This window comes from Melospiza melodia, chromosome 12 (genome assembly GCF_035770615.1).
Source record: "Melospiza melodia melodia isolate bMelMel2 chromosome 12, bMelMel2.pri, whole genome shotgun sequence".
In the NCBI taxonomy this organism is placed as follows: domain Eukaryota; kingdom Metazoa; phylum Chordata; class Aves; order Passeriformes; family Passerellidae; genus Melospiza; species Melospiza melodia.
In genome coordinates, this window is record NC_086205.1 from 26,793,725 (window position 1) to 26,811,259 (window position 17,535).

Consider the following 17,535-nt stretch of genomic DNA (forward strand, 5'->3'; position numbering starts at 1 on the left):
CATTGTCTTTGGCTTTCCTGTGGTTCTGAACATTTTTGCTCAGATTTTTTGCAGCAAACTTTGATTATTTGTGACTTTCTTTGTCCTGCTTTCTTGTTGTGTTTATTGCTCTTTTCTGGGAAAAAATTGCTGTGGTGTTTTGGGTGTGTTCAGTCAAACCATGAATTTGAAATGTGAATTTCAAATATTTTAAATTCATGAAGAGGAACCTTTAAAGATTATTTGAGAAAAGGTATAAGGTTAAAGGTATGAGGTTATAATAATAGGTTATAAGGTGGTAATAAGGTTATAAAAGGTAGAAGGTTTAAAATTAAAGATTATTTGAGGAAAGGTATAAGGATAAATCTGGATTTTCCTATTTCACCTTCTGTACTGATTCTGATTTCACTGATTTTCACTGACAGTGTATAAATAGAATTTAATTACAAATTTGTAAGTAAAATTAAATGCAATTATCTAGAAGGAAAAGTACTAAATGCAGTTTTCTTTTGCAAAGTGTCAATTTGCTGTTTTAAAAATGATTTATTTTGATATCCACAGATCTGTAATTGAATTTACTGTTAAGTCTGGCTCAGACTCCTGCAAGCTAAAAAGCAATGTTTTAATCAGCAATTAATACTGAACAGGTCACTGGGGATTTTAATGCAGACAGGCTTATTTCCTGTAGAAAATTAAGATTCTTTTACCTGAGATGATGATGATGATGATTATTATTATTATTATTACTATTGCTATTATTATTATTCTGGGTTTATTAATACTTTATTATTTATTTATTTATTTTTTAAAATTTTTATTTTATCTGAGTTTATTCAGAGTTTATTATTTATTTTTTAGCATTATTTTTTACCTGAGTTTAATATTTTTCAAGAGTTTATTGCTCATCTCTTAAGCACAAATGAGCAGTAGCTGCAGCCAGCTGCTCTGTGTGTTTTGCACTCAATGCTCTTTATTCTCATTTTTCCTACCTCCCTGGCGTGTCAGGCAGCTTCGTGGTAAAGAGCAAAGTTACACATTTAATATTAATATTTTAATTGCATTTCTTCAATTAAAAATCATGAAAAGAAATTATGTATTCATATATAAAATAAATTATTATGGTTGTCCTATAGGCAAGTTGTGTTCCCAAGGCCTTGGGAGTGTAGAGGGATCAGTGATAAAAAATAATAAAAATGAAGCACTGGTGAAATTAATCATTTTAATTAGCAAATAAGAGCATCCTATTTATATTTAAATAAAGTTGAATATATTTCTGCATCTTCTGCATCTTCTGCTGTGCCCCTTTTGGGATAATTTTCATGTGCCCAAAAGTCAATCCAATGTTTACATTTAACTTCAATCCCATGATTTTTATTGATTTCCTCTGTAAGACTTCAAATATATTCGAATATTCAGGTAGTTCTCCAATTTCAGCAAAATTACTACTCCTTATCCTCCTGCATTATTACTACTCATTAACAATATTCTATTACATAGAGGAAATAACTGAGATTTGCTTCTTGTTCTAAAATCTGCTTGAATATCTTCCTGAAATTCCCAAAAAAGATTATTTAATTCTTATTTGTCATCCACTTTCAGGGAACCAGCTCTTTGGAGATTCAGGATGATTCCTGTTTCTGATATGCAGGGAATTTTTAAAAATGTCTTGGTCTGGAAATTCTAATTTTTGGCATTTTATTTAATAAGGATCTAAACTTCAGAGGAGTCTCATGGATAATGCTGAGGGAATTAAGAGTTAAGGTATTTGCTGGAGGAAATTTTTAATTAATCCTTCATTTGGACAGTAACAGAGTGGAGAAAATGTAATTATTTCTTTAACACCTTAATTTTATGTAGTGATTGCCTGGATTTATGAATGAGAACACACTTGGAATAAATCATGAGTAGAAAACTGATACCTGACGTACTCCCAACATTGTGACTTCTTAATTTCTGCTTTACCTGCCGCTTTTCCTTTTTTTTATTTCCCAAATTGACTTAAACATCCAATCCCAACTCAACAAAAACTCCATTTATTGTCGCTGCTTGAAAAATCCCAACCCTGCAAATGTATTCCCGACAAGAAATAATTTCTAAAATCACAGAGTAACTGAAATTATGATTTTTTTTCTTGTTTTTAGTGGTCTTATGCCCTGGAGAAGCCCAACACTGGCAGCATTTTTGCCATTTCGTGGTCCATCGATGGCACCCAGCTGGCAGGAGCCTGTGGGAATGGCCAGGTCATCTTTGCCCACGTGGTGGAGCAGCACTGGGAGTGGCAGAACTTCCAAATCACCTTGATTAAGAGGAGAACCATGAAGGTAAAATCCACCTCCAAATCACCTTAATTAAGAGAACCATGAAGGTAAAATCCACCTCCAAATCACCTTAATTCACAGAACCATGAAGGTAAAATCCACTTCCACAATACCTTAATTCAGAGAATTATGAAGGTAAAATCCATTTCCACAATACCTTAATTCAGAGAATTATGAAGGTAAAATCCACCTCCAAATCACCTTAATGAAGGAAGAACCATGAAGGTAAAATCCACCTCCAAATCACCTTAATTCAGTGAACCATGGAGGTAAAATCCACCTCCAAATCACCTTAGTTCAGAGAAGAACCATGGAGGTAAAATCCACCTCCAAATCACTTTAATGAAGGAAGAACCATGAAGGTAAAATCCACCTCCAAACTACCTTAATTAAGAGGAGAACCATGAAGGTAAAATCCACCTCCAAATTACCTTAATTCAGACAAGAACCATGGAGGTAAAATCCCCTTCCAAATCACCTTAATTCAGAAAACCATGAAGGTAAAATCCACCTCCAAAATACCTGAATTAAGAGAAGAACCATGAAGGAAAAATCCCCTCAGAGCTGGGCAGCCCCATCACAAATCTCATTTAAGGCAAAATGGGAATTTTGGATTGGATTTGTGTTCCCAGACATTGACTCACAAGGTTTTTTTCTCTGGGCTTATCAAGATTTCCATCCTTCCACAGTTTCCAAATTACACATTTGGGGCTTTTCAGCATCGAGTTCCTAAATTCCTAATGAGACCCTTTAATGTTTTTTTCATTTTGATGCTGGGTTTGGAGTTGGGAAGAGTTGGAGCAGCAGCAGGGCTGGATTTGGGGTTGGGGCCGTGGGTGGGTGCTGTGAGTCAGTGTCTGGGAACACACAGCACAAATCAGCCCAAAATTCCCAATTTTTCCCCTCATTCCCAGACATCGACTCGTTCCAGATGTGCTTGGGAATGATCTCCATGGGATTTGAATTCTCTTCTTGAGTATGCAAAGACTGAGGAAGTGAAGCTAACCCTGACTCATTTTTAATTTTCATTCCTTTACACTGATTTTATTCCTATATAGTATGTAGGAGAATCCTACAAAATCCTACCAAAAACTTGCAGATGGATTTTTTTTCCTGAGTATTACAATGGCAAAGTTAATTAGTGATGCTGTGGTGGTGGCAATTAACATATCTTTGGAAATGGTTTCCAGGCTCTTGCAATAATTGAGGTCAGTCCATGTTCTGCAGTTGGTGCATAATGGAAACATCAGAAGGAAGTTACCACCCTCAGAATGGTGACATCTTCAAAAAAAAACCCAAACCCCACCAAAAAAACAGGAAACTTGTTTTGTTTAAGGGCCCCTGTGGATTTTTAGCTCCCTAAAATCTCTGAGCTGAAAAATCTCTGTTAATTTGAGGCAAATTTCTTGAGCAGATTTTTAGCAGAATAACAAAACCACAGCCTGCTCACCCAGCCTGTCTCCTGGATTTCCTGTGCTTCCAGATGTGGAATCATAAAACTTCCAGAGCTCTGCAGCATCTTCATCCCAATCCTGGACATTGCTGGATTGTTTGGATGAAGTGTTTATTTAAATAACACACATTTAAATTTATTTAAATAACAGTGTAATAAACATTGGCGTGTTCATTTCAAATACTCAATTTATCAACAGCTGAACAATCTGAAAATGGGAATTTTTAAATTAAAAATATATAAAATTAAAATATATAAAATAAAAAATGTAAATTAAAAATATAACCAAAGTCAAAATAAAAAAACATTATTAAATTATCTATTTAACTAACTAAACCTTACACCATTATAAAAAAATACTTTAAAATAAACATATAAATATATAAATTAATTATAATTCTATTTATACCTTATCTACTTCAATATGTCCAACAAATTTAACAAAACAATCAAAACAATATTCAGAGTTAGAGCACTCCTCCATCTCAGATTATTTTCTCAGCAGGAATATTTGCTGAATGAATTAGAATTTCAGCATTTTGTTTCTTTCCCGTGCTCAGGTGCACAATGTCACCAACGACGCCGTGGATCTGCTGGAATTCCGGGACAGGGTCATTAAAGCCTCCCTGAGTTATGGATATTTGGTGGTCTCCACTTCCCTGCAGTGCTACGTGTTCTCGTGAGTAACGCAAACTCCTCTTCCTCACTTGCTGTGCAAAAGTGGCAGCAACTTCATTGGAAGCACAAGAATTCATTTATTTTTAATTGGGTTTTTTTTTAATTTTACTTTTAATTAGTTGATATATTCAATGGAATTTCTGCTCGGTGAATGCTAGTGCAGATCGTGGTAAAAGAGTCAGAAATATTTCAAATATTTTGGAAATAAAATAAAAATAAAATAAAATATATAAGCACAGTTTTGCTAAGTTTTGCTTGCAGTGTTACATATTTTCATGAGTAAAGCAAATTCCACTTCCTCACATAGTTCGGAAAAGAGTGGCAGAAACTTGATTGGAAACAGGAGAATTTTTTTTATTTATTTATTTATTTATTTATTTATTTATTTATTTTTAAATGTTATTTTTAATAAATTGAAATATTCAATGGAATATCTGCTCAATGAACCCTAATGCAGATCATTGTAAAAGAGTCAGAAATATTTAAAATATATTAGAAATAAAATAATCTATATAAATATAATTTTGCTAATTTTTCCCTGCTGTGTTATTTATTCTCGTGAGTAAAGCAAATTCCTCTTCCTCACACTGTTTGGAAAAGAGTGGCAGAAACTTCATTGGAAGCATGAGAATTAATTTATTTTTAAATTTTTTAAAATTTATTTTAAATTAATTGAAATATTCAATGGAATATCTGCTCAGTGAATGCTAGTGCAGATCACTGTAAAAAGAGTCAGAAAGATTTAAAACATTTTAGAAATAAAATAATCCATTTAAACATAATTTTGCTAATTTTTCCTTGCAGTGTTCCATATTTTTATATATTTTAATGCTGATTTTTTTATCTTTGCAGGACAAGGAACTGGAACACTCCATTGATTTTTGACCTGAAGGAGGGAACCGTGAGTTTGATTCTCCAAGCAGAAAGGTACCTGGCTTCTTAAAAGGCTCATTATGGACAGAATGTAACTATTAAATAAATACATTTAATTATTTATTATATGTGTAAAAATAAATACATTTATTTGTTACGTTATCTCTATTATAAATAAATATGTGTATTATATTCAGAATAAATTTATTTATTATATGTGTATATATATATATATATGTATATGTGTATATATATATATGTATATGTGTATATATGTGTGTATATATATATATATATATGTATGTATATATATTAAAAATGAACAAAATAAGCTCAAATTGAAATATCAGAAATAAACAAAAATTGCCCAGATAAAATCATGAATATTTGACTGATAAATATTTCTCCTGGAAAAAATAGTGCATTAAAACCAGACTTTTCCATACAGAACTTCCAGAATGTCTTGAAAATGTAAAGCTTAGGAATGATGGAAGCTGGAAGAACAGTTGCAGGACATTAAACAATGACTTTCCCATTGTGGAAAATACCATTTTTTTATATTATTTACTGATCTACTTCTTTGTTTTTGTTTTTTTTTTTTCTTTTTTTTTAGGCATTTTCTTCTTGTGGATGGTGGAGGACTTTATTTATATTCCTATGAGGGCAGATTGATTTCCTCCCCAAAGTACCCAGGCATGAGGACAGACATTTTAAACGCCCTGACAGTGTCCCTGAGCAATGACACCCTGGCAGTGAAGGACAAGGCTGATGAGAAGGGTAAATCCTGCTTTACTCAGCATAAAAATACAGATATTTATTATAAAAATCAGTTCAAGTTATGGGTCTTGCTTAAAATTCATTTAAAAACTTCAAGGGAATGGTTTGGCTCTGAATTTCCAGTTGATCCATGGAATATTTACAGAAAATAATTGAATAACTTTTTATTCCCCTATTTTTTAATTTTCTCTCTTTCTAAACATTCCCAGTGATGAAATTGTGAGTTAAGATAGAGTCCATCTAATGTTGGAAATGTGGATTTATTTAAATTATGGATTTCTGTAAATTATGGATTTAATTATGATATGGATTTATCCATATCCAATGACACAATTTGGTGTCATTTCTGGAAAGCCCCATTTGAGACAAGAAATGAAGAATAGGGATAGGAAGTGAAAATTCAGGTTTTTAGAAGATCATCTTGTGAAAATCTGTGGTGAAACTCACACGGAATATTTTATCCACTTGCACTAAATTATACTCAGAAAAGAATGGAATTCCTGGAAAAATCCATTAAGAACTACTGCTTTTTATAATAAAGTATATCATTATTTTTTTTTCAGTTATCTACATCTTTGAAGCTTTATCTGGGAAGCCACTGGGTGATGGAAAACCTCTGACCCACAAGGTAAAGTGAAGGCTTTAATGTCTTTATTTCACCCAGAAATTAAGAATCACTAATGGTTTTCCTCAATAATGGCACTAAAAACACATTAAGGGATTTAAAATCTTAATAGAAAGGAGCCTTTCAGCTGACTTTTAATGCTTTGTGTTGTCTTCAGAGCTGTTTTAATCTTCGTGAAATTCAGTTTATAAAATCACAGAATCATGGAATGGGTTGTGTTGGAAAGGACTTTAAATAATCTTAATTTTAACCCCATGAAATGATTTATTCCCAGAAAAATCACACACAAAATGTTTTTCCAACTCAGTTTATCCAATAATTTTTTACCTTGTTTTTAGGAAAAAAATCAATTTGAATGTCCAGATATAAAATCTCCAGAACAAAAATCAGAGATTCTCTTTTATCTTTCCAGACAGAGATTGTGGAGATTGCATTGGACCAGAAAGGACTGACAAGTGAGAGAAAAATAGCTTTTATTGATAAGAACAGAGATCTTTTCATCACCTCAGTGAAAAGGTTTGGGAAAGAGCAGAAGATTGTCAAAATAGGTAAGAAAAATTCAAATTGGTCTTTGAGAAGATGCTGGGAGGGAAATAAATTTGTAATTAATACAAGAGACAACATTTTGCTTAATTAATAGTGAAATCGAATTTGGGAAAAAAAACTTTTGCTTTTATATGATAGAGGTAGAAAGAATTCCAGTAAATTTTATCTAAATTCTGTTGATTTTTCTATCATTTCCCTCCAAAGCAGCTTTTAAAATGCTACAAATTTGGGCTTAAAACCTTAAAAAAGCAGCCAAAAATGCTGAGTAACCACACTGTTATAATTCCTTTTATTTTGAAGTTTCTCCTGGTAATGTTTTATGTGTTTCTTTATCTATTTATTCATTTATTATCATTATTTGTTGTCTGTAAATGCAGGGACGATGGTGCAGAGCTTGGCCTGGAATGACAGCTGCAACATCCTCTGTGGCATTCAGGATTCCAGGTTCACAGTCTGGTATTATCCCAACACCGTCTATGTGGATAAAGACCTTCTCCCAAAAACCCTTTATGAGAAAGATGCCAGGTAAGAAATGCTTTTTAATCCAAATATGATTTATTTTAACTGTTCCCTTCATTTCTTAACAAATTGTGCTTGGGAGAAGTAAACCTGGCCTTGCAACTGGGAAAACTCTCCTGTGTCTTGCTTGAGAAATGAGGAAAAAGGGGTTTATAAGGAAAATTATAAAGTTTGGGGTTGAAATGATGGTGCAGGGTTGGAAAGCAGAGCAGCACCTTGAGATAAAAGCAAAATTTTTTTTTTTTCTCATAAAATTTTACCTCAGGTTTTGTGAAAAAACCTAGAAAAGATTTTGTTCCGATGACGTCGGCAATTAAAAATAGCAAAACACCAAGTCACAAATAATCGATCTTAAATCCTTTTCTTGTAAAAACAGCAAAATACTGACTAATTTTCCTTTCTGTGAGCAGCGAGTTCAGCAAGAGCCCTCAGATCGTGAGCTTTGTGGGGAACCAGGTGACCATCAGGAGGGCAGACGGGTCCCTGGTGCACCTGCACATCTCCCCGTACCCCGCCATCCTGCACGGCCACGTCAGCTCCTCCCGCTGGCAGGACGGCCTCAGGCTCTGCAGGTTTGTCAAGGTACAATTCAAACCTGGTTTTTGGCAACATTCACTGCCATTTTTATAGTTTTGGGTGATCTTCAGTAGTGATCTCTCCATAGCAAATGGTGCCGCTCATTTCCAGCCAGCTCCTCCCGCTGGCAGGACGGGCTCAGGCTCTGCAGGTTTGTCAAGGTACAACACAAACCTCCATTTTGGCAACATTCACTGCCATTTTTATAGTTTTGGGTGTTCTTCAGTAGTTATCTCTCCATAGCAAATGGTACAGCTCATTTCCAGCCCGCTCGTTGCACTGGCCTCAGGCTCTGCAGGTTTGTCAAGGCACACCTCCATTTTGGCATATTCAGAACCATTTTCATGGTTTTGGGTGTTCTTCCATAGTTATTTCTCCATATCCAATGGTACAGCTCATTTCCAGCTAGTTCCTCCCACCGGCACAATGGGCTCAGGCTCTGCAGGTTTGTCAAGGTACAATTCAAACCTGGTTTTTGGCAATATTCAGAACCATTTTCATGGTTTTGGGTGATCTTCAGTTGTGATCTCTCCATATCAAATGGTACAGCTCATTTCCAGCCAGTTCCTCCCACTGGCACAATGGGCTCAGGCTCTGCAGGTTTGTCAAGGAACACCTCCATTTTGGCATATTCAGAACCATTTTCAAGGTTTTGGGTGTTCTTCAATAATTATCTCTCTTCAATAATTACCTCTCCATATTAAATGGTACAGGTAATTTCCAGCCAGCTCCTCCCGCTGGCAGGACGGCCTCAGGCTCTGCAGGCTTGTGAAGGTACAATTCAAACTGGTTTTTGGCAATATTCACAACCATTTTTATGGTTTTGGGTGATCTTCAGTAGTGATCTCTCCACATCAAATGGTACAGCTCATTTCCAGCCTGCTTTGTCACTCATTTTTGTCACTTTTGGAAAATGAGGTGGTTTCCTTAATTCCAGGACATCATCCTTCCATAAGTTCCATGATAAATGATAATTCTTGTTTTTAGCTACACCAGAATCCTGCAGGATTGAGCACAGGTGGTCACAGAATTCAGTTCTAAACTTAATTTTTTTTAAAGTTTTTAAACTTAAGGTCTGGGCCTTAATATAACCAACCTTTAACTTTTAAGGTCTGGGCCTTAATATAACCTTAGACCTATAAGACCTTAAACCTATAACTTTAAGGTCTGGGCCTTAATATAACCAATGAAAAGTGACATTTCCACAATTTCCTGTTAATTTTCATATTCTGTTTCACTTCTTTTTATTTTTTTCCTTTTCCATTGCTTTCTTTTGTATTTATTTAGACAACAGCAACAGATGAGGTGAGTGTGGTAGTTTACAAAACAACAAAATCCCTTCAAACCTTCCTTCCCATTTATTGCTAGAAAATTTTAGTACCTTAAATGTGTATTTCAGGTATTTGTGTCACCAATTATTAAATTAATGCACATCCAGATAATTTGGGTTGCATTAGTAGAATTATTTGTAACAGAATCTTTATTTGCAGCGTCCACATCACCTGATTTATGCATCCAGGTCAGGATATTTTGATTTTGGCAGTCCAGGTAGAGAATAAAAAGTATTTCCAATCAGGAGTAATAAAATAGATAATTTTTTGAGGGAAAAAACCAGCAAGAAACAACTTGGAACCATCCAAAAATAATTTCATCTGCTGGATAATTTCAGGCTGAGCTTTCAGCATTTTATCACCTGATTCTCTAAATAAAAGGGAAGTGCGAGGAGAATGTGACAAAGACTTTAGGAGCATTTGATTCTCTGAACAATCTTAATTTTCCCAAATTCTGGGCTTCCTGCAGGAGGGTTTTTCCTGATGGAAAAGTCACTTGGGAAATGTGAGAATGTGTTTAGAACACCCTCAGTGCAGCTGCTGATTGTGATTTCAATCAAGAGTGATCCTTCCAAAACCTTCACAGTGCAAATTTCCAGATTTGTTACTGAACACACTCAACAAAAATCTCCTTAATTCCTAATTAATTTGGACCAGCAAGTCCAAAATTACATTTTTCCTGTCTGAATAGAGTTTTAGATGTTGTAGCCTAAACTATATTAACATATGGTTTAGTAGTGTGTGTTTGTCATAATGTTATCACTTGAAAATCTATCAAAATGTCATTTAGGGTCTTCCTAAATTCTGTGTTCATGGGGTTTCATCAGGGTTGTGTAAAATACCCCCAAAAAACCTTCACAGAAACAATAAAAGTAATAAATAAATAAATGTGTGTGTGTGTGTGTATATATATATATATATCTCATAATAATAGGGTTTTAAAGTAATATATACAAATATAAATATAGACAAATAAATAAATTATATAAATGTATATATTTGTTTATAAATGTATAAATAAATGAAATATAAATATATAATTTAAAGTTATATATAAATTAATAAGAAAAATGTGTAATATTATTATTGCCATGAAGTTTTTCTAATTCCTAGTTCTGAGAAATAATGAATCATTTCCTAATAAGAGACTTTAGAGCACAGTGCCAGAAATGACACACAGAGAAATGTAATATTACACATAATTTTTAAGCCTTGTGTAGCTGCTTTGAGGAGTCATTTGCAGCATGATAATGAACATTTGAAGGTTTCCAAGTTGTTTTTATTTTGGATTTCAGGACCAGACCCTGTGGGCTTGTTTGGCTGCCATGGCAGTGGCCAACAAGGACATGAGCACAGCTGAAATTGCCTATGCAGCCATTGGAGAGGTGAGAAAATGGAATTAATTCCCATGCAATCATTGCAAATGCAGGCTGATGAATGAATGAATGAATGAGTGAATGTCCCTGCTGTCCCCTGTGAGCAGATTGACAAGGTGCAGTACATCAATGCCATCAAGGAGCTGCCCTCCAGGGAGTCCAGGCTGGCTCACATGCTGCTCTTCAGTGGCAACTGCCAGGAGGCTGAAACCCTCCTGCTGCAGGCTGGCCTGGTGTACCAAGCCATCCAGATCAACATTAACCTTTACAACTGGGAAAGGTAGGAGTTGTTTGTCATTAAAATAACATTTTCCTGATTTCCTAAGTATTTCCATCAGTTGTTTTATTGCTGACTCATCTCTTATCTTTTGATCACCCACGACTTCAAAAAAAGCTAATTAAATCATGGCCAAAAAACAAGCATTTTTGTATTGAGAAAATACAAATATTTGGTGATAAAAGCCCAAAATATTCCTGGAAGCATTTTGAAATAACATTTTGCTTTCTCATCGCTGCTAGCACAGAGCAGCCCTCAGTGATGCCCCAGACTGGCTGTGGAATTTGGGCTGCTTGGAAATGTCTTGCTGCTAAAAATAAAATTGTGGCTACCCAGACTCCCAGCATTGTGTAGGAGGAGAAAATATGAATTAAGGCTGAGAAAACAAAGGAGGAATTTCGCCCTTAAACAAATCCCCCACGTTTTCTGAGAGAATCCTCTGAGTTGTTTACTCCTAATTTCTCTGCTGATACATTCAGGCAAAAGGTTGATTTTCCCCCACAAATCTGTAATTTTGTTTTGTTATGAAGCTGTGTCCGGGGAGCTTTAAGCTGGATATTAGGACAAGAATATTCCTTTATTCTGTCATCTAAAAACTCTCTGTAGGTCAAATATCATTGAGAAGAAACCAAGGGTGAGTAATGAATTAAATTAATCCAGTGTCTGACCTTTTCCATCTATACAATATTTATAAATATTATATAGGATATATCATTAATGTGTATTATGAGTGTTCAGAACCTGTTTGTGACTAGAAAGAAGTCATTAAACATTATTATTTTGGTGCTAAACTCTGAAATATTCTGCATTTCCCTGAAATAAAAAGCCTCCTGGGCTCAAATTAATGGTGTGGTGAGGCTGTCAGTGGGAATAATTGTTGGGTTTTTCCATCACTGGCTGCTTGGAACCTCCTGATGCTGCTGTGGGCTTGGATTTGGGATCTCTGGGTGATTCCAGAGCATTTCCCCAGGCTTTGCTGCTCTCCTGCAGGGCCCTGGAGCTGGCAGTGAAGCACAGGACACACGTGGACACGGTCCTGGCTTACAGACAGAAATTCTTGGAGGATTTTGGGAAAAAAGAAACCAACCAAAGGTTTCTGCAATATGCAGAGGGGGTAAGTGTCCCTCAGGGCTGTCCCTGCTGGAGGTGGGGTGGGTTTGCTCCTCTGCTTTCCTTCTGTGGCTCAAATGTGAACAGAAATGTGGAATTTTTACAGGTTTTGGCCTAATACTGGCCAGGAATAGCTGGGCATGGGTTTTGTTTGAAGATTCACAATAAATATGTTTAATATCTGGTAAGGATCACACAAGTGAAGGCACAGTTGTTTTCTATAAACAGGGAGTTAAACTTCACCATGGCTCAGTGAGTCTCTCAAATATTCCAACATTTTTCGTGGCATTTTATGGATAGAAACTGTAACAAACTTTGAAGGAATCTGGATATTTATGAACTGCAAACCATTCTGATTTTAAATATAATAAACAGTTCAGTATACATTTATTGGAAACCCTCTGCATCCCCAGGAAATCAATTCATTAGTGTTTCACACATGCTGAAATTCAGCAGCTGGATCTTGGATTCCACTGGAATGTTCCCACACAGGGGAGACACAATTCCCTCCTGCTTCTCCCCTCCTTTTTCTCAGCATTCTGAGGGAGAAATGATCCCAAAAAAACCTTTCCTGTGTGTGGAATCCTTGTGTCCCCTGCAGCTGAGGGGCAGGGAGCACCTGGGCTGGGAACTGAGCTCCCTCCATGGGCACTTGGAATAAAGCTGGATTTCTAATGGAAGGCATTAGCTTTTAGCACTCATTTCCTAAACAAAATCAGCCCCTAGTGAAGCATTCCACAGTAATTTACCTAGGAAATAAAGCACAGATTCCAGGCATTTTTATCCTGCAGCATTTCCAGCTCTGTGTGTTCTGTAAAACCCATTGCAGAGCAGAAATCACAGAAATTCCCAGATGCTTCTGATGGACATTGGAGATAATCCTGGTTTTCTGAAAATCCTGGAGTAAGCTGTAGATTCCATCAGGATTCCCAAGGAATTCCACTTTGGCAGTGACAAGGTGTGAGCAGGATGATTTCTCAGTTTACTCAGTCTTGAAATTTAGAAATTTTGAAGCTTTCTAAAATTTGATTTGGAAATTTGGAGATTTTCTTGAAATTTGAGTTTCTCACTCAGGAGATTTCTGGAAGGAAAAAGTCCTTCTCCACATCCAGGTGCTGGAGGTCTTTGCTGGATCTGTGAATAGGAGGGATCCACATCATGTGAATTTTAAGCTGTAATTAAATTTTGCATGGAACCTGTCAGACTCATAGAGCAAAATCAGAAAGAAATTGAAAAGAAAAGCAAGATTTTGTGCTGCTGTTCCTTCTCAGGATAAAAAAGGGTCTCAGTTTCCCTCTCACAACCTCAAACCTCTTCAGGCTTAAATAACTTAAATCAGGAGTTTTCCCCTCTCTTTTCTGCAGCCAGGCAGGAGCTGAAATTGTGCTGATTTTACAAATTAGTTTCTCAATACTTACACCTATCCTGAGAGTCCTGGGCCCAGTCAGTGCCTCCAGAACTGAGGTGTTATTATTATGTTTTCACCTGAGAATGTGGGTGTTGAATTGTTTAATTTCATTTTCCCTCTTGGAGAATCTCCCCTGTTATTTAATTCCAGAGGAGAATTCCCTCTGCATCCCTTGAAATTCTTCTCCCATCCCACCTTTGCCAGTGTTAATTCTCCAGCAATAAACTGAATTGCACAATAACATTTTTGGACGAGTTTTTATGGCCATCAAATGCACCATGATCCATTTTTTATTTCCTTGTCAGGCATTTTTTGGGGAAGAAACAACTTTTCTGCCCCCATTTGTGCTGTGATACTGTGCTGTGTGCATTGCCTGGGGTTTCACTGACACCAGCACAGGCAGAAAATGCCAATTCTGTGCAGCTGGAGAAATTCCAGGGTTAAATAGGGTTAAAACTGAAAAAACTGAGCATTTATTGATGCACAAGGGCAGTTTGAAGCAGGAAGCTGATTGCTGTTGGAGCATGTCACTGGTTTAACATCCTGTCAGCTCTTGGAGGAGACATCCCTCCTCAATTAATGATGCAGGGCTGAATTTTCAGTAACAGGACACTGATGTCATGCTATTGAATTAGCAGCAAGTTATTTTTGTTTTATTGGTTTTATTTCCAGACACAGTTTAGAGATTTATTAAAATAGCTCAGGCTTGGTTTGTTTTAAAGGTGAAGCTCAGTTAGAACTCAGCTGTGCCTTGAGATCTCCATGAGTTTGGGTACCCAGCGCCTGATAATTGTATTTTACATGGAATAACTGACCTGGCTCTCTCTGATGTTGAGCTCTGTGTGTTTCCTTTTTCTCTTCTTGCAGCTGGAAGTGGATTGGAATAAAATCAAGGCCAAAATCGAGATGGAAATTGCTAAAGAGAGAGAACGAGCAGCAGCCAGTGCTGCAGGGAGGAGCAGTGTGACTGTGCAGCAATAATTCACATTTTGGGCACCTCCAAAGTGCTGCTTCAGTATTTGGTGCTGCTTTGTTGTGAAAACAAAGCCACAGCAAACATTTTGTGGGTCACAGGAGTGGGAATTTCTGTGGACTTGAATCCTTGGGTGACACACAGGATTCATTCCTTCCTTTCATTTTGAGCTGGGTTTATATTCTGAGTACATAAATGAGAAAAAAGGGAATTAGCAGTTCCTCTCTCAGTGATTTTAAATTTTTGTTGCCATTAATATTCTTTAGCCTGGCTTGCCTCTACTGAAATCACAATTTAAGCCCCAAGTTGAGCAGTTTGGTTCTTTCTGCAGCCTCAGGGACCTCTCCAGACTTACTTCAATTGCCCCAAAACAAATTGAGCAAACTGGAAGTGCTGAAAATGCAAAAAAAAAAAAGGAGCTTGAGCCTCTCAAGTACAAACATTTCCCTCACAGTTGTGGGAATACATGTTTGTTAGTGAGTTATTTAATAGATAATTTCAGATAATTCCAGCTACTCAGGTTTGTCACTGAGCAAAACATTCAGCAGTAAAAGGATTTTTTTGTTTGTTTAAAATACTTTGGAATGTGCTTTCAGGGTTATTGGAAGTAACAAACAGCATTTGTAGCATCTAACATGTAAAATTGACAAGAATATTTAAAATAAGAGAATATTTCCTGTATTTTTTTCTCCCCAAATCACTTGATTTGTAAATATCTTCTTAATTTATGTTATTTCATCAAGATACATTTTTCTTTGTTTCACACCCACAGCTGGCTGCATTCTCTTTGTGTTATAAATTTATTACCAGTTTATTCATCACTGACAAGGTTTATTATGTATCTTTCAAATGTTACCAGCAAAATGTTAAATATCTGTACATACAGCAAATTTGTAAATCGTTCTGTGACCCTTTCTTGCACAGTTCATTAATTTCTTAATAAAACCAAATCAAAGTGGAGATTTTAAGGTATCATTTTTAAGGCATTTTAAGATATCATTTTTTAAGGTATCTGAGAGCTGCTGCACGTGGGGATCTCCACTGAGTGCTAAAAAAAGAATATTTGGGCTGTTTTAATTACATTGGGAGGGGATGGGAGAGGTGTTTAATTCCATTTTTATCACATACATCCAGTCCTGAGCATCCTGCTGTTAAATAGAAAACAAAGCAAAGTATTTTGGGAAAGCACTTTTATTTCCAGGTGCTAAATACAGTTATGACCTGGGTATGAAATCTGAATTTCAGGATGTTCTCAGGAGAAAATGTCCCTCTGTGGCTTTTCTGGGGTTGTGGCAGGGATTTTAGGGATTGTAATTCCAAGGGAAGTGCCATCCATCCATGCCAGGGGAATTTGGAGCTGAATTTTCTGGGGTTTCCAAAGTTTTGCTTTTATTTTTACCTTTTTTAGTTATTTCAGTATTAAGCAAAAATAAACAGCAGAAGGATACAGATGTTTCAGGTACATTTTGGTTACATTATTGCCCAGAACAAGAAAATATTTTAAAAAGAAATACCTCTAATTTAACTACTCACAACTTGATTTAAACCATCATAAACCAATCTAAGAAACAGAATAATTAACATGATTAAAATTCAGTTGTTTAGGTGCTGCTGTGATGGATCAATAATCAAAAATAACCCAAATTTTGCCATTGCAGGGTGGGAGTTGAGTTCATTCACTTAATTTGTCCTTGGCCACAGTAAATCCTCTCTGATTACAAAAAGGGAGGATGAAAAATGAATCTTTAGGTGAAAAATAAATCCTCAAGTGAGGCAAAAGTAAAAACTCAGGTGGGTGTTCAAAAACCTACTGCATATTTGTAATAGTTCAGAGGGAAAATTAAAAATAGCTTTTGTTTTCTGGTTTTTAAGGCAATAAAGCTGTGAGATCTGGGTTTGTCTGGGGGATTTTACCCTTTGGGACTGGAGCAGGAGGAAGGTTTGAATCATCTGACGTGAAAATTTGATTTTACAGATTATGTGGAACTATTGCCTGCAGAAAAACTGGAGATTGTTGCCTGATTCACTTCAGAATAGTCACAATTACAAATGAGCAACTGTGGAAAAGCTGGAAGCTTTCTAAAATTTAATTCTGAAATTTTAATAGTTATTTATAGAAATATAAATTTGTATCACCCACAGCTGGGGGCAGGTTGGAGAGAAGCAATTTACTATTTTTATATTATAGATAAGGTTTTTATATTGGTTTTTACATGTCTTTTATTAAACATTTTAAGACCTCCATTTCTTTATTTTGATGATAACGGAGATGAGATTTACAGAGATGAGATTTTACTCTGCAGGGGAAGAGCCAGGGAGCAAAAAAGGTTTTTATGAACTGATCACATGTGAGAATCTCCATTTCCAAAGTTTATTTTTATTGATCCAAACCAATCAGGGGTTGCCTTGTGCTATAAAGTTTCCAATGCTGGATTTTAACCTTTCTAATTTTAGTTCAGATGCCTTTGCCCTCCTGTAGAAGTTTGGGCAAACAGGATGGGCTGGTACCTTCAGGGACAGAGAGGGATGAGTGCACAGAGCTGGGGTGTACAGAACAATAAAATATTCCATTATTTCTGCCTTTTTTATGAAGGGTCTGCAAGGATTATTTTACTTTATGGAAAGAAATGGCTGTGCTGGTTGCAGCCCTGCAGTTCTGAAAATCTAATCTGTATTTTAAATAGGTTTATTTATGCAGGTTTGGGTTTGCCATTAG

General features: G+C 35.9%; 1 protein-coding gene across 1 annotated transcript in view; it reads left to right on the forward strand.

Annotated features, from left to right (window-relative positions):
- IFT80 (intraflagellar transport 80) overlaps positions 1-15,779 on the forward strand; it is a 29,425-nt gene extending 13,646 nt beyond the window's left edge. Inside the window, exons 9-20 of the mRNA XM_063167408.1 lie at positions 2,121-2,300; positions 4,311-4,429; positions 5,281-5,355; positions 5,915-6,078; positions 6,642-6,706; positions 7,116-7,251; positions 7,627-7,774; positions 8,179-8,350; positions 10,971-11,060; positions 11,159-11,331; positions 12,319-12,442; positions 14,714-15,779. Of these exons, the coding sequence (XP_063023478.1) occupies positions 2,121-2,300; positions 4,311-4,429; positions 5,281-5,355; positions 5,915-6,078; positions 6,642-6,706; positions 7,116-7,251; positions 7,627-7,774; positions 8,179-8,350; positions 10,971-11,060; positions 11,159-11,331; positions 12,319-12,442; positions 14,714-14,827 (1,560 nt within the window). The 3' untranslated portion in view covers positions 14,828-15,779. The remainder of the gene's footprint in view (positions 1-2,120; positions 2,301-4,310; positions 4,430-5,280; positions 5,356-5,914; positions 6,079-6,641; positions 6,707-7,115; positions 7,252-7,626; positions 7,775-8,178; positions 8,351-10,970; positions 11,061-11,158; positions 11,332-12,318; positions 12,443-14,713) is intronic.
- The last annotated feature ends 1,756 nt before the right edge of the window (positions 15,780-17,535 follow it).